At 41.1% G+C, this 25,822-nt stretch overlaps 1 protein-coding gene across 3 annotated transcripts; it reads left to right on the forward strand.

Moving 5' to 3' along the window:
- The first annotated feature begins 11,154 nt into the window (after positions 1–11,154).
- Positions 11,155–22,812, forward strand: DENR (density regulated re-initiation and release factor). Of its 3 annotated transcripts, none has more exons than XM_045777981.2 (8): positions 11,155–11,271; positions 12,095–12,209; positions 16,074–16,093; positions 16,795–16,879; positions 18,635–18,718; positions 21,033–21,149; positions 22,274–22,413; positions 22,519–22,812. In XM_045777981.2, exons 2-8 carry the CDS (start codon positions 12,104–12,106, stop codon positions 22,561–22,563), a joined length of 597 nt encoding a protein of 198 aa, XP_045633937.1. In that variant the 5' UTR covers positions 11,155–11,271; positions 12,095–12,103; the 3' UTR covers positions 22,564–22,812. The 3 variants fall into 3 exon arrangements, with proteins under 3 accessions (XP_045633937.1, XP_087713536.1, XP_045633928.1); XM_045777972.2 differs by having other exon boundaries at positions 11,250–11,315; XM_087857410.1 differs by lacking the exons at positions 16,074–16,093; positions 16,795–16,879 and having other exon boundaries at positions 11,187–11,315.
- The last annotated feature ends 3,010 nt before the right edge of the window (positions 22,813–25,822 follow it).

Genomic DNA, 25,822 nt, shown 5'->3' on the forward strand with positions numbered 1-25,822 from the left:
TAAAAATTGCAGACAACGGTTTTTGTCTACATATAAAGTGTAAGAGAAATTAAAGAGAGAGGGAGAAACTATAGATTCAAAGAGCTTTTAAAAAAAAAATTTTTTTTTATTTGACAGAGAGAGACAGTGAGAGGGGGAACACAAGCAGGGGGAGTGGGAGAGGGAGCCCACTGAACAGGGAGCCCAACGCAGGGCTCGATTCCAGGACCCTGGGATCATGACCTGAGCCAAAGGCAGACGCTTAATGACTGAGCCACCCAGGTGTACCTCAAAGAGCTTTAAGAGACATATTAACCAACTGTTTGTAATCTGGCTCAACTCCAACCGTTAAAAAGTATGAGACATTTGGGGAAATCTGAATACTGACGGGCTAATTAAGGAATGATTGCTAAATTATTGTCAATATGATAATAGTATTTTGGTTATGTTTAAACAAATAGCTCCTCATCTGTTAGAAATACTGAAATATGTGTAGACAAAATTATATGATATTTGGGATGTGATTCAAAGGAGTCCAACAGGAGAGGGGCAGAAATAAGAAAGGAGAGGTTATGAGTTTTTGGTTGTCGCAGCTGGATTGTGGGGACAGGGACATTCATTGCCTGTTCTCCCTGCTCATATGTATTTTCCATAATAAGAGGTAAAAAAAAAAAATTGAAAGCAACTTAAATCTTTATCAGTGGCAAATAAGATAAATTATGGTGACTTCATTCAATGAAGTACAGTGTACTTACTTTTTTTTTTAAAGATTTTATTTATTTAGGGGCGCCTGGGTGGCTCAGTCGGTTAAGCGTCTGCCTTCAGCCCAGGTCATGATCCCGGATCATCTTTTTTTTAAAAAAAGATTTTATTTATTTATTTGAGAGAGAGTGAGGGAGACAGAGCACAAGCTGTGGGGGGAGGGGCAGAGGGAGAAGCAGATTCCCCACTGAGCAGGGTGCCCAATTCGGGGCTTGACCCCAGAATCCTGGGATCACGACCTGAGCTGAAGGCAGACGCTTAACCGACTGACTGAGCCATCCAGGTGCCCTATACTGTGTGCTTACTTAAAACAAACCAACAAAAAAAACAGTTGTGTTCATTTGTATAACAATCCCTTGGGCCAGGCCCTCTTCTAAGCATCTCTGCTATCCCACAGAGAATGAGACTGAAAAGATGTCCAAGACAGATTGTTAAGTGTAAAACAAAAACAAAACACCAAAAACGCCCCTGAATTTGTGTAGCATAATACCATTTCTGGAGTTAAAAAATCATAGATAGGCCCTTGTATATGGCTGAAAGGAATGTAAGATAGTTCGGCTGCTGTGAAAAACAATTTAGGGTTTCCTCAAAAAGTTAAACGTAGGGGGAAAAAAAAGTTAAACGTAGGGGGAAAAACAAGTTAAACATAGGGCTACCATATGACCCAGCAATTCCACTCTTACCTATATACTCCAAAGACCTGAAACAGGACCCAGACAAACACTTGTTCATGAATGCTCATAGCAGCACTAACCACAATAGCCAAAAGGTGGAGTGATGGTTTCTTTCATATGTCAACATGGCTCTACCCACATATTTGGTCAAATATTTAAGATATTCCTCTAAGGGCGTCTCTTGGATGAGATTAACATTTAAATTGGTGAATTAAAATTTTTTTAATTTATTTATCCATTTAGAGAGAGAGCGAGAGAGCGTGTGTGCCCTTGTGTGCACAAGCAGGAGGAGGGGCAGAGGGAGAGGGGGAGGGAGAGAATCTCAAGCAGACTCCCCATTAAGTGCGGAGCCCAATGTGGCACTCGATCTCTCGATCTCAGGACTCTGAAGATCATGACCTGAGCCCAAACCAAGAGTCAGATGCTCAACCAACAGTGCCACCCAGGTGCCCCTAAATTGGTGAACTTTTAAAGCAGACTGCCCTCTATGATGTGGGTGGGCCTCATCCAATCAGTTGAAAGCTCTACTAGAACAAAGTGGGAGCTCCCCAAGCAGGAAGGAATTCTGCCAGCAGATGGCCTTCAGACTTGACTGCAACATCAGCTCTTCTCTGGGTCTCCAACCAGCCAGGCTCTCCTGAAGTTTTGAACTTGCCAGTCTTCACAATTGCATAAGCCAATTCCTTAAAATAAATCTCTCTCCAAATATACACACATCCTCTTTGTTCTGTTTCTCTGAAGTAGCATGACTAATGCAGGTGGAAACAAACCAAATGTTCATCGACAGATGGGTGGGTAAACAAACCGTGGTAAATGCATACACGGGAAGATCATCCACCATAAAAAGGGATGAGGTACTGATTCATGCTACAAAGTATGTGCGCCTCAGAAACATTGAAGTACAGCAAGCCAGACACAAAAGTAACATATTGTACGGTCCCATTCATATGAAACATCCAGATTAGATAAATCATAGAGACAGAAAGTAGATTAGTGTTTACCAGGGACTGAATATGGGGAGCGACTGATTAATGGGTACAGAGGATTTTGGGGGTGTGTCGGTGATGAAAGTGTTTTGGAACTAGAGGGAGGTGATGTTTGCACAACAATGTACTAAATGCCACTGAATTGTACACTTCGAATGGTTAATTTTATGTGAATTGCAACCCAAAAAATGTGTATATACAATTTAAAAATCTGGAATGATACATACTTCAGAGTTAGACCGCTGGGGTTTAAAGTTAATTCTCTCATTTTTTGGTTGTGAGATCTTACAAGGTACTTCATTCTCTAAGGCTCAATTTCCTCACGTGCAAAATGGCAACAATGTTACCCACATCATTTTTTTTAATAATAGTATTTTTTTATTACATTATGTTAGTCACCATACAGTACATCCCTGGTTTTTGATGTAAAGTTCCATGATTCATTAGTTGCGTGTAACACCCAGTGCTCCATGCAATACGTGCCCTCCTTAATACCCATCACCAGTCTATCCCATTCCCCCACCCCCTTCCCTCTGAAGCCCTCAGTTTGTTTCTCAGAGTCCATAGTCTCCCATGCGTCATTCCCCCTTCTGGTTACCCCCCCTTTCTTTATCCCTTTCTTCTCCTACCGATCTTCCTAGTTCTTATGTTCCATAGATGAGAGAAACCATACGATAATTGTCTTTCTCTGCTTCTTTCACTTAGCATTATCTCCTCCAGTGCCGTCCATGTTGTAGCAAATGTTGAGAACTCGTTCTTTCTGATAGCTGAGTAATATTCCATTGTATATATGGACCACATCTTCTTAATCCAGTCATCTGTTGAAGGGCATCTCGGCTCCTTCCACGATTTAGCTATTGTGGACAATGCTGCTATGAACATCACCCACATCATTCTAATATGAAGGCAAAATGAGTTAATCTAGGTCCCATGCTTAGAACAGGGCATAACACAGGGTGGATGCTACATATGGTTTAACTAATATCTTTATTATTTTTATCAACATATGCACCAAACTCTTTTTTTGAAGATTTTATTTTAAGTAATCTCTATACTCAATGTGGGACTCGGACTTACAGTTCTGAGATCGAGTCCCATGCTCTACCCACTGAGCCAGCCAGGTGCCCCCTGTACCAAACTGTTCATAGCACTCTGGAGAGGGGGAAACTTTCATTTTTTACTATACAGACTTCTGTATTGTTTAATCTTTTCTTTTTAGAGAGAGAGAGCGAGCGAGCATACACATGTGATCAGGGCGGAGAGGGGCTGAGGGAGAAGGAGAGAGAATCTCAAGCAAGCTCCACGCCCAGCCCAGAGCCCGTCATGGGGCTCCGGCCTCACAACACTGAGATCATGACCGGAGCTGAAATCACGAGTCAGATGCTTAGGTGACTGAGCCACCCAAGTGCTCCAGTGATAGTTTTATAACAAACGAGAGATATATGTAAATGTATTGCAACACGACTCAGACTGTCAAGGAGCCTCGGGCCCCTTACATGAGGGAGTGGGAGGGTCTTTGGTTAGAGTAAGCAAAGACAGGTTTCACTGCAAACTTAAAGCTCTGCCCATCACGATAAAATTGTATCATCTCTGTAAATTAGTCTTCCTCTATGTTGAATATTTATGGGCCTCTTGTGGCAGAACTGGTTATGTCCCTGTCAGTCCTGCATTGCAGGAAGAGCAAATGACCTTATTAAACATCGGCTTTTTGGAGAAGCAGAACAGGTTGGTCTCCATTGGCCTCTGCCATGACTGCTCCTTGCCTGTTATCCCAGTCCTCTGCCCTTTCTCCCTTTGAGCAGGGCTTCTGGGACCAAGAGCTCATATGATGGGGTTCTTAGATGCTGTTTTTGCTTTTTCAGCATCCATGTGTCCTCCTTTGGCATCAACACCCTGATTTCCTTTGGTGACCCATCCATCCCTGAGGTTTGACCGTCTCTGAGGTTTGGGAGGATTTGATCCCACCCTTTGGCTTGGGGAATGGGCATGTGCCCATTCATCCCCACTCCACAGGTGGGTGGCTCCGGGTGGGCACAGGACTTGAAAGGCTAAGGATTCAGTGTCTTAGCCCATTTGGGTACTGTAGCAAAATACCATAGACCGGGTGGCTTATGAACAACAGAAACTTATTTCTCACAGTTCTGAAGGCTGAGAAGTCCCAAGGTCAAGTTGCTAGCAGGTTCACTGTCCAGTGAGAGTTTATTTCCTGGTTTATTGATGGCTGTCTTCACTTTATGTCCTCACATGGCAGAAGGTGGACGGGAACTCTCTGGGGTCTCTTTTATAAGAGCACTAATCCATCATAAGGGCTCCACCATCATGACCCAATCACCTCCCAAAGGCCCTGCCTCCTACTACCATCATATGTTAGGATTTCAACATAAGAATTTTTGGAGGACACGAACAATCAGTCTATGGCAGGTACTAACCCAAGTTGTTGCTGTAACTGTTGGAAAAGATCATCTCTCTTTCTTCGGGGATCGCTAAACTGGCAAAAACTAACCTAAGTATTTAGGGAATGTGAAGAAAGCATAGGGAAGGAGCCAAGAGACGAAAAGAGAGAGTTTCCTTAAAAAAAAAAAAAAAAAACAAACGTTTAAATTTGAAATAATTTCAAACTTACGTAAAAGTTGCAAGTCCAATACAAAGTAAGTCCCATCCATTCACCCAGAATTACCAAGCATAAACACTTTTCACATTTGCTTTATTGTTCTCTGAGAGAGATAGATTCTTTTTTTTTTTTAAGATTTATTTATTTTAGAGAGAAAGGGACAGAAGAGGAGCAGAGAGAGAGGGAGAAAGAGTCTTAAGCAGACTCCTCGCTGAGCAGGGAGCCTGACACGGACACAGGGCTTGATCTCAAGACCCTGAGATCATGACCTGAGCTGAAACAAAGAGACGCTTAACTGACTGTGCCACCCAGGCGCCCTGAGATGGATTCTTGAGTATGTTGTTTTATCTCTAGGATCCAGCCATGCCTGAAACTGGAATTGGCACATCAAAGATCTAATTGCTCTTGAGAGAACAGTTCTTGAAGGATATCCCTCCTTCGAGAGAGAAGGCTGAAAAGTAAAAACTCTCTTTTCAGGGAAAAAAAAGAATTTTTTTCCATTTAGACCAGGGCTAACAGATGAAGGATTTATTAGTTTTAAAGGTAGCTCATATGGCTTGGGAATAAACTGAGCCCAATTCACTAAGCAGTACTCTTCCATGGGCATCTCGATCCACTGGTACGTTGAATTCAGTTGTATGTATGGTACACGTCTGGTAATTTATTGCTAATAGGTATGAAAGTATTAGAGTTTGAAATTTTATTTATTTAAACAAATGAGACAGATTGAAAGCTAAGCCTGTGATTTTTCTCTTTGGGCCAGTCCTTGTTCTTTCTTTTCCCTTTTAAAAATTTTATTTATTAATTACACACAGAGAAAGAGAGAGAGAGCACAAGCAGGGTGGGTGGCAGAGGGAGTGAGAGAAGCAGACTCCCCGCTGAGCAGGGAGCCAAGGACCTGAGATCATGACCTGAGCTGAAGGCAGATGCTTAACCAGCTGAGCCACGCAGGCGCCCCTGGGCCAGCCCCTGTTCGAAGAACTCTAAAATGCCTTCATGAGTAGGAGAGAAAAAAACAAGTGACAGTCTATTGAATCTGCCATCGTTCATAGGAACCTATCTTACACATGAATTGTAAGTAATTGTGAAAGTTACAATTTATTACCTTTTAAGAAAGTGCTATTTAGGGGCGCCTGGGTGGCTCAGTTGTTAAGCACCTGCCTTCAGCTCAGGGCGTGATCCCGGCGTTCTGGGATTGAGCCCCAGATCGGGCTCCTCCGCTGGGAGCCTGCTTCTTCCTCTCCCACTCCCCCCGCTTGTGTTCCCTTTCTCGCTGGCTGTCTCTCTGTCAAATAAATAAATAAAAAATCTTAAAAAAAAAAGTGTTATTTATTTAAGTAATCTCTACACCCAACGTGGGGCTGGAACTCATGACCCCAAGATGAAGGGTTGCCTGCTCTTCCAACTGAGCCACCCGGGTGCCCTGAAACTTATAAATCATTTTAATGCTTGACATATTCACAGTCATTTTGGGGTTTCATCAAATTGTAGATTTTTTTTTAAATGAGATTTTTCTCTGCAAGGACATAATGTCTGTTTTATGTGTTACAGTGGGGGAAAGAATGTTTGGAAACAGTAGGCTAGAACAGATCTTCATAAACTCCTATAACGGCTTTCCTAGGCCTAAACCTATGTGTTCATCAGAACTAATTTGAAAGTGACACTCCGATGCAAACTGGCTTAAGCAAAAATGTTGACTTTTACAACCGAAAGGTCCAGGGTTAGAAGTGACTTCAAATGTGGCTGGAATCAGGGGTCAACATTCTCTCTCAGCTCTGCTCTGCTTCATATTGACTTTATTCTCAGGCCACATGGTGGCAAGATGACTGCCAGCAACTCTATCACTCATCTTCTGAGACTTAGTCCAGTGAGAAGGAGAGAACCTCTTTTCTAGAAGCACCCTCAAAAACATACCAGAATTCACTCTGATTGATCTACCCTTGAATTATTTAATCACCATTACTAACAGGATACCACATGCTGATTGCCTTAGACCTGGGTCACTTGCCCCACCTCTGGATGGGGGTTTTGAAGGTCCAGTTGGACCACATGGGTATAGTATGGAGGAAAGACAAACCCTTCCAAACTAAAATGGGCCTGTTACAGAGAGTGGATGCTAGAAAGGCAATCAACAAATATCCAATCCACCCCAAGTGACCATCTTGAAAATGCCCAGAAGGAACCAGGTAGTAGAAAATGTCTGGCTAAGGGCCAATCTAGTCCCAACAGTGGAAATATAAAACCCATGACTTCTTGAAAAAAATAGGTGATCTTATGACAAGCTGTCACCTGTGGTAAGAAGTCACTCCTAATCCAAGAAGCCCGGGGCAAACTCTCATTCTCTTTGCTAGAGGACTTCTCAGAAAGTGAGCGTCAGAATCCCCCTTCATCCGTGCTTCATCTGAATGACTGGTCTTGCAACATTATTTCCCCATCATCCTTTAGCAAGGGCTCACCTTTGTTCCTTTTTTTCAGCCATGCTTTGCTTGACCACAGGTTTCCCTCTTGTGCTAAAGGAAACATCTAGGGGCACCCGGGTGGCTCAGTCGGTTAAGTGTCTGACTCTTGATCTCAGCTCAGGTCTTGATCTCAGCTCAGGTCTTGATCTCAGGGTTTTAAGTTCAAGCCCCACATCAGGCCTCCAAGCTTGCTTGCTTGCTTGCTTTTTCTTTCTTTCTCTGGCCCTCTGATAGTATAATTTAGGAATGCATTCTGTAGTATAATAGAAAACCCTACTGCATTGGTTTAAACTGATGGAGGTGGGGGGAAGAGCAGGGAATTTTCACAATAGAAAGCCTTTGAAGGGAGGCAGTCAAGAACTGACACAGTGACTCAGTAATGCTATCAGGAACACAGGCTTTTTATACATTTCCAATCCCAAATCCTTAGCATAGGTATGCTCATGGTTAGGCTAGACCTTCATGGTCACACGATGGCTTGGTTCATATTCCAGTCAGAAAGAAGAGAGAAGGGTCAAGACTTTTTTTTTTTTATTTTAAGTGTGGCTTTGTCTTTTTATTGGAGAAGCTTTAAATGATGAATTTCTAAAAGAATAAAAGCATGACTCTTATCATAACATAAACAAGTGTCAATATTTTATTTCACTTATTAATTAATAAGGAAATCAGTAAGAGGTTGAAACCAATTCAAAGGAGAATTCTTGAAAACATTGACACATAGGCAATCATATACACATACAGGCAATCGGGAATGCTACAATGAATCCACAGACAGATGGAAAACTAGTCAACAGAGAAATAACCAATTGCAGCTCCACCAGACACAATTCATTTGCATTTCTATGGACAAGAGCTATTTGCATTCCTATCAGTTTTCCACAGTTTACAAAATTGTAAAATAGCTCAAGGATAGAGGAAGATGAAGATGACACCAAAGCGAGTGCTGGGATACCATATATTTGTCCATTTAAAAAGCTTTCGCAATGTTTCCCGCCAGAAGGGAGGCCCCCTCGCCATCTACCTATATCTCATTGACCAGAGCCGTGTCACATAGTCACCTTTGTTGCAAGGGAAGCTGGCAAATCAAGACTCTAGCTGGACACACCGCTCTTTCAAGCAAAGTAGGATTCCGTTAGTAAGGAAGTCAGCCCCACCTATATACCCTCCTGATGTAAGTGCACTAGATTATTTAATAACTTTTAGCACACATGAGTATGAGGACGATTACATGGACATCTGCTGTTTTGCTACTTTGCATCATTTCCTCTCCTGGTCATTGTACCTCACATTTCCTTTGGGCTGTACCCCATCTCCACTCTCTAAACCCAGCTCCGAAGGTGGACACTTGACTCTGGGCTTGTTTAGTTATGGTGATTGATTTAGGACTGGATGCACCTGGAGCCAAGCCAATTAGCTTCACTTTTTGAAATTTCATCAGAACAAAAGTGTGATTTGCATTAGAAAATAGTAATATTTAAGTCTAAAAGATGTTTAGTCAGTTTCCTGACAATGGTTGGTGCACAAGTGGATTCCCTTATTCTTTGTAAGAATCCCAGTGCTCCTCAAAGAGTCTGTGGCTTCCTGGTGAGAAACCTTTGGGAAGTTTCTTTATTTAGTATGTGGCTCCTGCTTTTAGAACTTGAGAGCTGATAGGCTGTAGCGTGCGCTAGGAAGTTCAAGTCTGGGCTTGAATGCCAGTGGTGGCAGGCACAGTCTGCCCAGAAAATAACCCCATCTAAGTGTTTAAAGCAGGGGGGAGTTTCATTCAGGGGATTAGTTACATGGGGAATAAAGTGTTGAAAAGCTGAACAGAGGTGGTTGAGGCAATTCAGGGATTAGCAGCAGCAAGAAGCCAACAATCACCACCGCCAGGCTACAGATTATATCCAGGAGGAGATTATGTTACAGGTGCCCAGGGTCTGGGATCCCCTAACAATACAAAGGGAGAACCAGTTACATCAGAGATGCTGCTCACATGGGTGGGGTGGGATGGCTAAGAAAGTGGCTGTTCCTGTTGCTGCCTCCTGTTGGCTGAACCTAGCTAGGTGCTCAGGAGCAAGAAAGCCCCGGAATGTAGTCTCTGGGGGTCCGGCACTCCCATCTTTAGGAAGCACAACAGGAAAAGGGTGGGGAATGGAACTGAAGCCATTGGGTCTACCACACAGGACTTAGCCGTATTTCATCACATCTAAGATGCCATTGATTATGGGATGCCATTATTCTATGCATCACTAAGAAAAAAAAAGCTCCCAATTAAACTACGGCACAATGCTAAAACTTCGTCCGTTGCAATGCATCTTGGAATGAGATATTAAAATGTAAAAAATATGCATCTTAAGATCAATAAAATATGCTATTAGCTGTGTGATCTTAAGCACATGTCAACTTAATTCATTTCCACCTTTGAGCTATGGTTTTACCATCTGGAAATTGAAGACAATATCCTCATAGGGTTAGTATAAGGATTAAATCAGCTATCACTTTTAAGACTGTTAAGTTTAGCAAGAGTAGGCACTTTGTCTCTTGTTCAGTGTATCCCCAGTGCCTAGCACAGGGCTTGGCGCATAATAGGAACTCAAGAAAATGTTGTGGAATAAATCCACCTGGACTCTATTTTCCCAAATGAGCGGGTTATTGGCACATAGTGGCAGGTGGGTGTCAATAAATGGAAGTTATCGAAACGGAAAGCTATTATTAGTGGAATCAACCATGTTTTGGAACAAGATCTTCTTTCACTAGTTACCTAGAACTGACTCGTCTGTGGGGGAGCGGAGGGACTCCTCTTTTACTTAAGAAAGACGTCAGAGTGGAAGCCACAGTCCCTGGTGGAAAAGATTATGCCAGATGGCTTTGTGCACACAAAGTAAATCGTGAGCAGAAAATTTAAGGGGGGGGGGCAAATGAAGTTGGCAGGGAAGGATGGGAATGAGGTGCATGACAAAACAAAATACAAAATAGCAAACTCCACCAGCTACAAAGCACGTTTTGGTCATCATTTTCCTAACCCTCACAGGTCTGCAAGCACTGTAGTGTTGTTTCCATTTCACAAATGGGACTCAGGCAGAGCATGGTTAGGAAGGGATTTTCCTGAATGAAAACAACTAGATGGAAGCAAAGCTCAGACGCCCCGCGTGTGGTTACGTCTACCCGGCTTCAGGCTGCCGAGAGAAAGCCTGAGACCGGAGAGATTAATTCCAATTTACAACACATGTAAGGATAGGTAAATACGAGGAGGGTGATGAAAATAGCTGCTAGGGTGGGGAGATTATGGGCGAGGAGAACAATCTAAGTAGCGCTGACATCATCTTTTCAAGAATAATTCAGCCAATGCAGAGAAAGGTGTTGAAACCAAACGCCTTCTCCAGCTGCCATCCCCCCGCGGAGGAGGGACTTATCCAACAGGCTAGAGGTTAGTCAGGACTCCAGGATGCACCCCAGACGCGGAGCAACATTCCCCAGTTCATTAATAGGGAGTCACTGATGACTTCAGCGCACGTCCCCACTTTCCTATCCGTGCCCGCTTCCGCGCGCCACACGCTGACCGCCCATTCTCTCCCGCGGGTAACGAGCACCGCCTACTGGCTGTCAGCAGCTCGGCGGCTTGGCCCCGCCCCCGAGCAAAACGCGCATGCTCTTCAGTGCCCCTCCGCCTCCGCCTCCAGGCTTCTCGCGACAGCCGCCCAGCGGCGGCCTGAATCTCGCGATAAAGGCTTATTGTCTCGCGGGACCGCGGCTGGCAGACGGGCTTTCAGGCGGCCCTGGCCGGGGAAGAGGAGTTGCATGTGTCGCTTCAGCTGGCGGTAGTGGCGGGAGCGGAGGCGGCGGGGGTTGTGCGACCGCCCGGGTAACGACCCCTCGTGTCTCTCCCTCTTCCGAGAAGCTCGTAGAGAGCGTGGGGGAAGCCGAGGTTCTGCCTGGCGGAAGGGGGCCGGGCCGGGCGTCTCCACACCTCCGCCCACATGGGCCCTTCTGGTGTCCCCGGGATGGCCCCTTCGCCTCAGATGTTCCCCTAACTCCTGGCCGCCCTTGTCGCCCTAGTGCTCTTATATTCTGCCCCTTGCTGATTCTTCCCCCATTTTCTCTCTTCAGATTCTGGTCTCCCCGCCCCCTCCCACTCCCATCCCCTTCCCTGATTCCTGTGTCCCTCCCTTGGCGTTTAGCTACCCTCACCCCCTGTACTCTGGGCACCTCTGGTCACCCACCCCTTCGTAGGCTTTTCCAGCCTCTTTTCGTCCAGCTGCTTTGTGGCCTTTATTGCTGCAGTTTGCATCCCTTCCAGATCACCCCCAGACCTTTTGTCCCATCACTACGGATCATCCTCCCCATCTTATTATCCCATTGCTTCCCTCTTTCCACTAGTGCGCCCCCACCCCCACCCCCATTCTTCACGGTCCTTTTGCTCCTGTCACTTGCTTCCCTGTAGACCTGTGGAGCTGGTAATGGTGCGCCCAGAATTGCTCATATTTTATGAATCCTAATGCAGCTTGTATTCTTAAGAACAAAATTGAAACAGGTTTAGGGTTGAGGTATTTCTAGTGGGAGGAGGTGAGGCTACATCTGAACAGTGCCTCTTTGGGGTCTTGGTCCGAAATAGTGAAAATGTGTTATTTTCCTTGCTTACAGGTTTGTGAGATGGCTGCTGATATTTCCGAATCCGGTGGGCATGATTGCAAAGGAGACCCAAGGGGCAATACCAAGTTAGATGCAGACTACCCACTTCGAGTCCTTTACTGTGGAGGCAAGTGTTACAAAGCAGGAAATGGCTTTTGCTCACTTTATTTTTATGCATTGTGATAGTCGTATCACATTTGATCCTATTAATCCTTTTGTCATTTGTCTTTGTTATTTGGGAAATCCTTAATGGGGGGTGGAGGGTGCGTTGGTGAAGAGGAGGCATGGGTTAACATTTTCCCCGACCTGTATGACTTGTGTCTTGCTACTTGGCTGGAGAAGCTTACAGTCCAGTTGGAATAGAGATATGCAAATAGATTATTTCAATCTGGTGTTACTTGCTAGTCTGGCTATTAAAGGAGGACTTCTTGGAAGATACTGAGTCTGAAGAGATGACAAGGACCGGATGAGGAAGTCGGGAAGGGCATCCCAGATGAAGTGAGCAGCTATGCTAGAAAAGACTTGATGCACGTCTGTGGAGAAATGAGCAGATTTGATCACAGTATAGTGTGGATATAGTATAGGGAGGGTGTCAGTGAGGAATGGAAGATGATGAGATTGGAGTAGGACAGTCTTGGGAAGGTGTTCTTGGTTTGATTCATAATATGTGTATTAGATTGAATTGGGATTCTTTTTTTCTTTGTGTGTTTTTCGTCATTTTCAGCACAGAAATATTTGTGAATTGGAAATGCTTTAATTTTATTAGCATTTTGGAAAGTTCCAGAAAAATTTAGAGGTACAGGATAGCAAAGGGGCGAGTAAATACCGATTTTTTTTCAGGAAATATTTTTGACCACTTATTCTGTGCCTCACAGTGTTTTGGGTGCTAGGGACTGAGTAGTGAATAAGTCAGAAAAGGTCCTTGTGTTTGGAGACTTTACGTTTTGTGAGTGTAATAGAGACATCATCTGGAGTTTAAGTACTACAGAAGGAGAGGGAATGTCACCGAGTTAAAACATTTTGTCCACTTGCCACTTATCAGATATCTTTGATATTAAAAATTATTATAAAATACCTCAGTAAGAGTATGGGCATGCAGTAAGAGCAAGGCAGGGGAACTTTTTTAGGGTTGATTGAGTTTTGTTATGATATTGGTCTTATTTGGTCATCTTGTTTGCCTTTGGAGTCACAGACCAGGGTCTGCATCCTGACTCTAACATTACCATCTATGTGTCCTTGGGCAAGTTACCTAATTCGATTAAGGATTAAAGGTCTGTTTCTTAAGGTCTGTACAATGAAAATGATGATTATATCCTATGTCAGGTGATTTGTATAAAGCTTCTGGTATAGTAGCTAACACAAGAACATAGTACAATAAGTTTTATTAGAGAAGTATACTAGTTTAGTATGGTTTTATTTATCTTTGTCAGATGTAGTTAAGAGCTGTTGTTCTTTGTACCCTATTTCATCTAATCTAAGACTCCGTATTTTGTGAGATTCACCATTATTTTATGTTCCACTAAAAAAGAAAAAAAGCATCAGATTGACATGCCATAATTATAAGATGTATCCCTATAAAAACGAAAAAAATTTAGGATTGATGAAATACGGTATATGAAAACCGCACTGTTAAATTGCTTATGTGACTGCTAATGGGATTTTTGAACAACTGCACTAAATATGCAAACCACCCCAGAGATAATTTGTGTTGACCAGAGATCCCTAACCTTTTTGAGAAAGGTTTATTTTCATTTCTCTCCCTAGTTTGTATTGATATTCCAGGCACTAAGCTGGGGACAGGGTTACTTCCTCAAGGAGTTTATGGTCTAGTTATAGGAGAAGCACTTAGGGAATATTAATTGCTAAAGTAAACAGTAGTGATTATAACTATGAATTAGGGGTTGAGGAAAAGAAGTAGGGAAATTTCTAAGGAAATGAGAAGCCTTAGATAAAGGGTAGAATTTGCAAGGAAAGGGGAAGGAATTTGTAAGAACAGTATGTTGTTAAGATTTAATATGGTGTCTTCAGGGGAGAGGGAAAAGAAAGGGCTGATTGGAACAGAGTGCTGGTTGGAGTAGAATGAGAAACAAGGGTAGGTAGAATGGGGTCATTTCTGGGGAGACATTTTGTCTTCAGGATTGTGACTTCAGACTCAATCTGAGTTGGAGTCCTGGCTCAGCCATTTACTCAGTTGTGTGACCTTGGCCAGTTCCCTCATCCATTAAAGAACCTCCTTCAGGAGGCTGTCAAGAAGAATGAATAATACTCCCAAAAGCTCCACCTCCTAACACGATCACATTGGATAATAGGATTTCAACATAGTAATTTTGAGGGGACGCAAACATTCAGACCATAGCAGGTTTCATGGCTGGCGATGCCTTGTTTTTCTTGTTGCATCACATCAGCAAGTACGTAATGTCAGGTTATTCCACTATTAGTGATGTGAAATTCGATAACTGCTAGATCTGTGTGTCGAAAAGCTATGGTTTACAGAAGGGGAAATTGATTTAATTTTATTATTTATTTATTTATTTATTTATTAAAGATTTTATTTATTTGAGAGAGCGAGCACAAGCAGGGCGAATGGCAGGGAGAGGGAGAAGCAGGCTCCCCACTGAGCAGGGAGCCCAACACGGGGCTCGACATAGGCCTCAATCCTAGGACCCGGGATCATGTCCTGATCCATCCAGGCGCCCCGGGAAATTGACTTTGAAAGCAAATAACAGTGAACTGTCCACATATTTTCATTGTATTAGAATTTTGTTGAACTGAATGTTCTTTGAAATGGCATACAAGTTTTATAGCTTTTGTATTTACTGTTATGGTATTTAACCTATAATCCTGTCCTGAAAGTGTGGCTGAATATCTGTACCTACTGATATCTGAACTTGAACTCTGAGGATTGTAGAGCTCTGGTTATGGAGAGCTTTGGTGGAAGGATCTCCACACTTGATATAAAGAGTTGCTAGTTTTCTTCGGCCACATACTTCTGTCCTTTTCTGAGCTATTTAACCTTTTTTAGAGCTTCATCTATTAAAAAGTGATGGTGGGATGAGGAGAGGGCATACCACTGTCACGTGGCTGGCACACAGCTGCACTGCCTGTCTGTGTCCTGTAATCTGATGTCGTGGTTAAGAGCTTCAGAAACTGACCAGGGTTCAAATCCTGTTCTACTCACCAGATGCAGTGGGTTACTTACCTACTGGTAATGCAGATGTGGTGATTCTTACAGGGTGGTGATGATGACACATAATAATGCATATAACGATAATTGACGTGATGAGTAATGGTGCACTACTCCTCTTCTCCCTCACAAATCTCAAGATATTAGGCACACTGAACTACTCAGTTCTTCATCTTAAAAATAAAAACAAAATAGTTGACCCAGTAACAGAATTCTATTTAAAATCAGGAAGCCTTTTGAGTTCTTCAGTTCTTCAGCCCATGCAGCCTATACGAGGACAAAATTGAACCCGCGTTCCCTCTGGCTTTACAGTTGCATAATCGTATGTAGCACAGTATGAAAAAGAAAAGGAAACGTATATTGCAAAGAAATGGTAGCAAAAGTGCTACTGAAGTCTGTAAATGTGTTAGTATGAACACATGATAGTTTGGTAAAACTATCAAAAGAAATAACCATTTCCTTTCAAGCTTTGTTGTGTGGGGAATTGTTCCCAGCTTAACTTCAGACCCATTGGAGTAGTTATGGTAAAACTTTAAGATATGCAGGATAGTATAGTTTGATGTTCCATCAGCTGAGGCTTATGGTCTTTAGATTAAGAAAAAAATAATATATAAGAGAATATCTCTATGAACCATGTGCCTTTTACCTTAAAAAAAAAGCATGATGGGTAGTATTTGAAAAGTGGTACAGAATTATAGGAAAAAGTAGAAATGAAGCATTTTGTCAGATTTAAAATAAAAGTTAGGATGAACCATGTGTGTTTATATATTTAAATTTTCCAATCTTTTTTTTTCTCCATTTTCCCAGTCTGTTCATTACCAACAGAGGTAAGTCCTTTTAAAATTCTTTTCTTTTTTTACTTTCTGCATTTGAGGTCATTGATTTTAGAGCTAGCCTGAGAACTTTTTTTAATTTTTCACGTTCTGTCATTTGACAGTAGAGTTTCAACTTTTTATAGAGAACTTTGGATTAGAATAATTTTATGTTCTTAGAAATTTGTTTTCCTTAGACTTAGTATCTTATGTGTGCCTCTTTTACTTGACCAATTTGGACTTTTGCTTGGAACTTATGAATAGTTACCCAATAAAACAAGAGTAGCCTTAAAGCCAAATCTAATGTCTAAGCAGAGGAAAGCATAAATTAAAATTATGTATAAGATTTTCTGTTAATAAGCTGCTGAGTCAGGATCTGTGGGCAAGTCACAAAAATAGTGAGACACCACTGTGCCCAAGCAAGAAATGAACATGCTCGTTTTTTACTGTTTGCTCCTTTTTCTAATGGCCCTTCTGTTTGATGGGGAAAAAAATACATTACTACAGTGAGGAGGTGCTTAATCCTTTTTAAATTCTAATTTCTTATGGAGCATTTCCTGGTCGAACAGAATTCCTGTGGATAAGATGTCGGGTGGGAGTAGTTAGTTTCATCTGTCTTAATATAGCAGATACAGGGAATGACTTAATTAAAATGTATTGGTTGATTGAAAATGTTCTGTTGTGACTCAGTTTGTTCTCACCCCCCAACCCCCCAGTACTGTGAATATATGCCTGATGTTGCTAAATGTCGACAGTGGTTAGAGAAGAATTTTCCAAATGAGTTTGCAAAACTTACTGTAGGTATGAACCTTCTTTTTTCTTTCATCAAAGCTTGTATATCATAAACAAATGCACATAAGGCATTATTTTAAAGATATGAAAGTGCTCCTTTAGTAGGATATTACAGAATTGTATTTATGTCGATTAACTTCAAAACCATTTTACATTCTTGGGTTAAAATTGCTTCTATAGAATCACACACTGCTTCATGTGTCTTATCTCTCTGAGACAGTTTAGGATAACTTCTTATCAGAAGAGTAATGGTTTAGGAGCAAGTGCATTTTCATTCATTCATTTAAGAAATTATTTCTTGTGAGCATACTATATGCTACACTTTGTTTTAGATGCTGAGGATAAAGCAGTAAACAAAAGATCTACTCTTTGGAAATTATGTTCTAGAAGGGGAGACTTAAGTAAAATAAGACAAATAAAATAAGTATGTTAAGTAGTGATAAGCAGGCAGTGGGAAGATAAGAATTGTTGGGGAGAATTTTAGGTAGTGGCAGGAAAGATTTTGCTGAAAAGACTGCATTTGAACAAAGACCTAAAGGAAGTGAGGGAGTGAGTCATCTGGCTATCTGGGAGAACATTCCACTTGCGGGGCAAGTGCAAAGGCCCTGAGGTAAAAGGTTACCAGTCATACTCAGGAAACATCAAGGAAGCCTTTTTGTCTACAGCTTATTGAAGGAGGGGGAGAAGGGTCAGAGATGAAGTCAGAGAAGTAATGGAGGACCACACCTAAAGTGTGGCTTTTATTCAGAATGTGATGTGGAGCAATCGAAGGGATTTGAGCAGAAGAGCGATAAGATCTAACTTTTGTTTCAACAGCATCTCTTTGGCTATTGTGCAAAAGAATAGACTGAAGAGGGGCACAGGCAGTAAAGGGAGACCAGATTAGAGGCTGCGGCCATAATTGCATCAGGAGACCATGGTGACCTGACCAGAATGGTAGCAGTGGAGGCGGGGAAAGTAGGCAGGTTCTCGATGTGTTTTGAGGGTAGAGCTGAAAGGGCTTTCTGATGTGCTGCATGTGGGATGTGAGAAAATGAGGCATCTAGGGTTTTGGCAACTAGAAGAATGGAGTTGCTGTTGCCAGAGGAAGGGAAGACTGCAGAGAACAGATTTTCTTCATTTTGTTAAAACTGTTGGCTTCTCTTATGAAATTGGTGGAAATGAAGGCAGTAGCAGGAAGAAGGGAAAGCCTGGGCTGGAAACAGGCCTATCAGATGTACCCAGTGTTATTCCACTATTTGCTGCTTTGATTGTCAGATTGTTTCCAAGAGGCACAACCCCTGAAACTTCATAGAAGGCCTTTTTGGATAGTAGCTACAGTCATTGTCTGTGATTGGATAAGAACCCTAAAGTTGGCTGTTACAGTCTGTGTGGTCATGGTCACCCCCCCCCCCATGACCTGCCTAGAACATAATACCCGAGGAAGGAGTCTTCTTAGCCCAGACTTCCTGTTACCTAGATTAGTGTGTTTAGATGCTAAACATTCCTGCAGAGTCTGAGTGTTTTGTGTTCCTTTCATGTGCTGAAAAGATCCTAATCTTCACAAATCAAAGAATTTGTTTTGTCTTCTATCACCATGCACTTAACCATAATGAACAGAATTAGACTGGATAGGAATTTAGCAATATAATCATTTACTTTATAAACGGGACGCTCAGTTATTGGCAAGATGCCTTATTTGTGTATGAAATTGCTCAAAGGTGATTTTTTTAAGGTTATTTTGAAGTAATGTTAATGCTTTTGGATTTCATTGTTAACATCTAGAAAATTCACCGAAACAAGAAGCTGGAATTAATGAGGGTCAAGGCACAGCAGGGGAAGAGGAAGAGAAGAAAAAGCAGAAGAGAGGTAAGGCGTAAATCCATGGCTTGATTTATATAAACGCACCTTCCCTCTGTCAGAGGAAATGCGGACAGTCCCAAAGCCGGTAATATCTTCCTGCTGCTGCAGTTCCATATGCGTACCCCACAGAGCGACACGGAATCATATTCTCAGAATGACCGGATGTCATATGATTTGGGCTTTTACAGTACATTGGACCTAAGAAAACATGCTTTATTTCCTGTGTACATATGCAAAAAACAACCAGCCAGCTTGTTTATGACTTGAAAACGTCGTTACCTTATTAAAATACCCGTGCATTCTATTTAGTTTGAGTTGAGGACATTGATAAAGGTTTTATTCTCTCATGATATCAGCTCAGTTGAATTTTTTTTTTTTTTTTTTTTAAATAGCTGTTGTGTATACCTGTCTACCTCCTTCTAAAATGAATTCCTGTACTCCGGATCCTGTCCCTGCTTGTTTCTTCTGCCTTAATTATTCTCCCCTATGATTAAAATTAGCTTATAAACAAGGACTGTGCATCTTTCAGGAAAAATTCCCCCAAGAGCCCATGTCTTTGTTTGCCTTATCCCTTACCCTGCCGCTCTTAGCCAGACTTTTGTAGTAAGACTAGACTCGCTGTCCTTGCTCTTCTGTTCTCCATTGTTCATGCCTCATTCTGTGCTAAGCTGTCATACCACTGAAATTCCTCTAATAGTGGTCATTGGTGGCTCAGTAATTGCTAAGCAATAAGAGCATTTTAGCACACACTTCTTTTTGAAATGCTGTACTTCTTGGTTTCTGTGACAGACTTCTTTCTTCATCCTCCCTGTCACTCCTCCTCGGTCTTCTGTGCAGACTTTTCTGCTCCCTTCTGTCCCTAAAAAGTTGTATTTCCCAGGATCCTCTTACCTCCTCTTTCTGCTGTTTTCTCCCTGAATGATTCTTTCACATCCCTAACTTCTGACACCATTCTACACTTGAAATTCCTGAATCTGTACGTTTAGTCCTGGCCCGTGTCTCTAGACTGGCAATATGCATGGTCCCACAGGCACCTCAGATGCAGTATTTCCAAAAAAACCAAACTTACTAAGTCCCAAATCTATGTCTTTTGGTTCATGACAGCATACTTTATCCATTCATCTGAGCCAGAACCTGACACTCATCTTGGGTTCTCTTTTCTTTACTCCTCTTTTTTTTTCTTTTTCAAATATTTTATTTATTTGTCAGAGAGAGAGAGAGCTCAAGCAGGGGGAACAGCAGGCAGAAGGAGAAGCAGGCTCCCCGCTGAGCAAGGATCCTGATGTGGGACTCGATCCCAGACCCTGAGATCATGACCTGAGCCGAAGGCAGACGCCTAACCGACTGAGCCACCCAGGCATCCCTTCTTTGCTCCTTTTAATCGTTTTTTTTTTTTTAGTAGTCATCTTCCTTAATTTATTTAGTACTAATTCTTTTTTTAAATTCCTTTTAATCAGTTCAAAATTCTGTTATTTCTCCTCCTTACTCTACCCTGTGCCTAGTTGCCATTACCATTACCACTGCTTTGTTAGATTTTGATTAATTTCCATCTGAACTGATGTAGGAGCCTCCAGTAGCCCTCTGTCAGCCTTATTCCTTAAAGGCTCACCCTTCATGCTGTGGAGTGATCTCCTAAAGCCTAAATCTGTTTTTTTCACTCCTTTATTCATTCAGTGGCTTTTCTTCTGCCTCAATATAAAATCAAATAGCAAAGCTTGATGTGCTGGTCCTTTAATGACTGGTAGGTAATCGCTTGCTTTTCTGGCTTTATCTCCTACATATCCATAAGCATCCTTCATTGAGAATGAGAATTGTAGTTCTCAAGTATAATGCCTTCTCTTTGTACTTGTTCCCTGTTCCTGGGATATCCTTTCTTACTGTCTCTCTCCAGCCCTTCTGCTTTCATCTGGACAGTTCCTTCTTCTGCAAGAACTTAGATGCCCTTTCTTCTGGAAAACCTTTTCTGTCCTCCGGATTCCTCTGCAAAGCTATGGTAGTGCCGTATTCATGGATCCTGTTATAGTATATATCAGTGGCAGTAATTATTAAACTTTTTTTTTTGTCTCCTTCATTAGACTAAGAGCCCCTGGAGGGCAGGGACTCTTTGTGTCATCAGCCGTTAGTGCAGTGCTTGGTACATATTACTTAATAAATATTTATTGAATGAATACTCATGCATGTGTTTATTAGTTTTGTATTAGAAGAAGAAACTTTAGAAATAATATTTGGTACTTCTTGAAAATTAATAAGCTTAAAGATAGTATTCTTTTTGTTAAACACAAAACCATTGATGCTGAGCTCTTTTTTTAAATAAATAAAGGTGGAAGGGGTCAAATAAAGCAAAAAAAGAAGACTGTACCACAAAAGGTTACAATAGCCAAAATTCCTAGAGCAAAGAAGAAATATGTAACAAGAGTATGTGGCCTTGCAACTTTCGGTGAGTTCAAGCTTAAGTATGTTTAAAATGTGTGAACTATATTCTCTCTGTTGCTCTCTGCCTCCCTCCCTCTGTCTCTGTCTTGCTCTTTCCATCTCTTTTAATCTGGCATCATGAAAATTTCACAGGTCTATTTTTTGCTAAGAAGATACAAAATGAGATTTTGTACGTCTAACTATAGCCTCAAAAGTCAGATTTTGAAGAAATTTAAAAATCTTTTGCAAAGGGAACTAGTTTAACTTTTTCCTTTACAGAATACCTCCTTGGACACATTTTATGTGGAATGAGGAGGGCTAGGTAGGATTCCTTTTGAAGCCTATCAGTACTGCTCTTCTGTCCCTGTAAGCTAGATGGCAAAAGGCTGCAAAATGGCTTGTGCCCTCTGGGAACAATAGTAGAGGGTGAGGGAATGTGGGTATCAGTAAAATATCCTGCTTCAGAGCTCCTTCTGGAGGCCTTGAATGAACAGAGAAATTGTAAACCAAGATTCTTTCCTGTGACAACACAGTTGAAAAACAATCATTAGATAATAGGTTTGTTTCCCTACTGTAACTATTTATCTTGTAAAAAGGGATAAACAAAAGAACTTCATTGTACTTGGAAATGTGTATGTAATGCTTGGAATTAACACGTTCCTGGATTTATTTTGGTCTTACCATATGAGGTATGAATAATATGAATAATGCTTTGTGTGTGTGTGTGTGTGTGTGAGAGAGAGAGAGATAGGATACACCTTTAATTTTTGAATTTTTATTTAAATTCAGTTAATTAACTGTATAGTGTATTATTAGCTTCAGAGGTAGAGTTCAGTGATTCATCAGTTGCATATAACACCCAGTGCTCATTGCATCATGTGCCTTCCTTAATGCCCATCACCCGCTTACCCCATTCCCCCTGAATAATGCTATTTTTATGTACTGAAGCTTTATTTGACCTTGAAAATTTAAGTTGAATGGTTAAGACCACTGCCTGTGGTAGTTTGTAATTATCATGAAAGGAATATAAAACCCATTAAGGCAATCTGTTTTATGAAATTAAGATGCAGATTAAATTTCAAAATGGAAAAATATCTTTGATAAACAGTTCCAATTATAGTCTTGCTATTTCTTTTTTTTCAATAACAGAAATTGATCTTAAAGAAGCACAAAGATTTTTTGCTCAAAAATTCTCCTGTGGTGCCTCAGTAACAGGAGAGGATGAAATCATCATTCAGGGAGACTTTACAGATGACATAATTGATGTCATTCAGGAAAAATGGCCAGAGGTGAGTTGGTAGAACATGTGCATCTGTGGATATAAGTTTTTAAAGCAAGTTGCTTCCATGTTATCTGATACCACAATTCATGAGATATAATTATTTGTTTTATAGGTGGATGATGATAGCATCGAAGATCTTGGAGAAGTAAAGAAGTGATTTTTGAAAATTTGTCTCTATTTAATGATCTGAACTGAAAATTGATATGGCCAAAGGGAGAGAGGCCTTTTAAAAATATATATATTTATCCTACAGTAAAACTGTAGATTACCCTCACCCTTGGCATTTTCACTGTTCTGTATAAGGCTGCTTGTTTTTTTTATTGCCAAAGTCTAATGAACAGGGGAGACTGTCATGCTTATGCATGAAATAGAATTTAGTCAAATAAAAATTTTTGGTCATTTGGTACTGACTTTTCTCTTTCTCTTTTTAACTTTTTATTTTTGGAAAAACACTAGATTTTTTGTGCAAAGCTTTTCTGTTTATTATCTTAAAATAATCATGATTTAAGGAAATTGTGATTTAAAGCTGAGTAATATTTTAAAGAATTTGAATTTTGGCTTCATCACCATTATTAACTGTCTCCTTGCTTCTTTGGTGTGATAGTTTTGAGATGCTTGGGCATCTAATAGATTTGTGGTTGAATTTGCGTCATTGTTACCAACCCGGTCCACTTCGTGGTCACATTAACTTAATGTTGGTAGGAGTTGTTCGTGCTCTTCTGGAGATTATTTGGTAAAGTATATTAAAGCCTTAAAACCATCTGCAGTCTGACCCAGTAAGCCACTTAGTTGACATTATCCTAAAGATAGAATCATTCTTGCTTAAAACTGTGGGTGAGGGTGTTCATCACAATGTTACTCATAAATATAAGAGAATTGCAACTGATACAAATGAACAATTGGGAAATGAATGATGGTGCACCATGTGGTAGAATATTATGCATATTTTTAAAAATATTTTCCAAAAATACTTTGGAAACCCGTTTGGTGGTTTTCAGTGGGGGGCAGACCCCAAATACATTTTATACATTATTATCACCATTGTTTTGAGTGGAAGGCCATTCAGAGATGCTGCCGAGTTCTTGTTCTGGCTATCTGTTCTGCAAGTAAAATTCTGCTAGTCAATTGAAAAGAATATACACTGATACTCAATATATATATATCGTCTGGGAAATAGCAATTGAAATGAGTCTTTCTCAGAAGAGAAACAGTGACAATGAATTTTAATGAATGCACTGAATGAATTTAAACTTTGTTTTTATAAAGGTCTTAAGTCAGGTTCTACAGATTGAAAAGAAGACGTCCTGGTATTTTAAATTGCTATAGACACCTTTAAGAAACTTAGAACCCATTGTTTATTGCCATGCAAATTACAACCTTGAATGAGTGAGTGGTTTTTTTAAATAATTAAAATCTTAGGAAACATGTGTAATGAAGATGCAAATTAAAACGAAATTCTGCATTAACTGTGAATTTTACTAAATATGAGTATCTGATGAAGCAAATTTATCCATCAAGACCATTTGGTATGTGTTGTGTATGTATTCTGTTGGTGCTGGAAGATGTCTATGTGCCTGTATCAACCATGTGACTTCGTGTAAAGATTCTCAATGTTCACAGTTCTTGGCAAATGCAGTTTTAATCCATATAAAGCCAGCAGTGGATGTTACTGCAGGATAATGGAGGATTAAAATTGTCCTTGTGTATAACATGTGTGAATCTTTTTCTTCGACCTCAAATTTAAAATGCAGGATTAGTTTAATCTCTGATTAAAATGTGCTAAGTTCAGGGATTGACTTTAATTCATACATTCTCTTTATGTATGGTAAACGTTTTCACGGTCTGGTATTTTTAGCAAAAAGAGTACTAACCTTTAAACAGCCTTATGTTATAATTGTAAACTATTTGCTGCAATTAAGCTGGCAACTTAAATGCAAACCCAGCTTTGATATGTAGTATTTTATTCTCTTAAAAAAAAATTGATGCTGAAAATGATTTTACGTTCCATTTTAGTTACTACATAGAAGCCTCAGTAAATCAGCTGTTGCTTAGGACAAAATACATGGTAAGAGCGCCTGAGTAGCACGGTCTCTTAAGTGTCCAACTCTTGGTTTTGGCTCAGGTAGTGATTTCAGGGTCCTTAGATACAGCTCTCCCTCATCAGGCTCTGTGCTCAGCACCGAGTCTGCTTGAGATCTCTCTCCCCCTCCCTGCCCTCTGCCCTTCTGCCCCTCCCACTCATGCTCTCTCTCTAAATCTATTTATTTTGGTGGGGGTTGGGAGAGAGTACCAAGCCAACTCTGCACTGAGTGCATATTCTGTTGCAGGGCTCCATCTCAGGACCCTGAGATCATTTCCTGAGCCAAAGTCAGTCTCTTAACTGACTGAGCCATCCAGGTGCCCCTAAGATTATATTTTTATCTAATCTCTACACCTAATGGGCTGGGACTCAGGACCCTGAGATCAAGAGTAGCAGCTTCCCCCAGTTGGCCAGGTGCCCCTGTACACATACTTTTAGAGAGTTTTAGGCATGTGGTTGCCTGGTAGAAAAATGCCACATTTTAACAATAGTGAAATTTGGGAAACATGAATTGAAATGCTCCTTAACTGGAAAGTTGACATTCAACCACATTCCTTTTTATCTTTCTCATTCCACCAAGACTTAACTGTCCAGTCATCTACTGATAGGATGCTTTTAACTAGTCAGAATTTGCTTCCCCGATTTTAAATCTTAGATATTGTCTTGTTGGTTCTCCTACACAATCCTATCCTAAGGAGGCAAATGCCAGTCAAATCAGTATAGCCTCAAAGCAAGACATTTCAATTTTTCCATTTTCCAGATTGTCCTTTATGAACACAAGGACATGCTTTGCTCATCACAGTCAATCAAAAAGTAAAGCTGAAATACTATCACACTATGTTTGGTAATCTGTCTTGCCACTAATGCCATGTGATGGGTTAAACAGTAGGGGATGAGCGATCAGGGGTTAAATATAATAAGTATCATTTTTTTCATAGTCCAGTTTCTGTATAACAAATGAAAGGAAGAAGGATGTCTATGAGATAACACGAGAAGAAGCTTAGATTCACTCCAGAATGTGGTAGATTTTGTCATGACCAAGTGCCAAAGTTCTCACTGCTATTCAAAAGCTTCAAGAGTCAAACAAAAAACAAAACAGCCAAAAAAAAAAAAAAAACCATTTCCCCGCCTCTCTCAATCTGTGATTCTTAGTTTCGAGCTGTCCGCTAGGATGGCCAGCAGCTACTAACTACCGGGGCTTGGTCTGCGTCCGTCCAGGTATCCGTGTGAATGGCCCGGTACAGTTCTCAGTGCCCGGTGTACACAGCGGCTGACAAGACCGGGAAAAAAGTGAGCAGCTCAACTGTCATGAACTGGGGTGACAGGGGCAGAAACG

Source organism: Ursus americanus, chromosome 30, assembly GCF_024610735.1.
Source record: "Ursus americanus isolate L20-20 chromosome 30, mUrsAme1.1.p, whole genome shotgun sequence".
Classification (NCBI taxonomy): Eukaryota; Metazoa; Chordata; class Mammalia; order Carnivora; family Ursidae; genus Ursus; species Ursus americanus.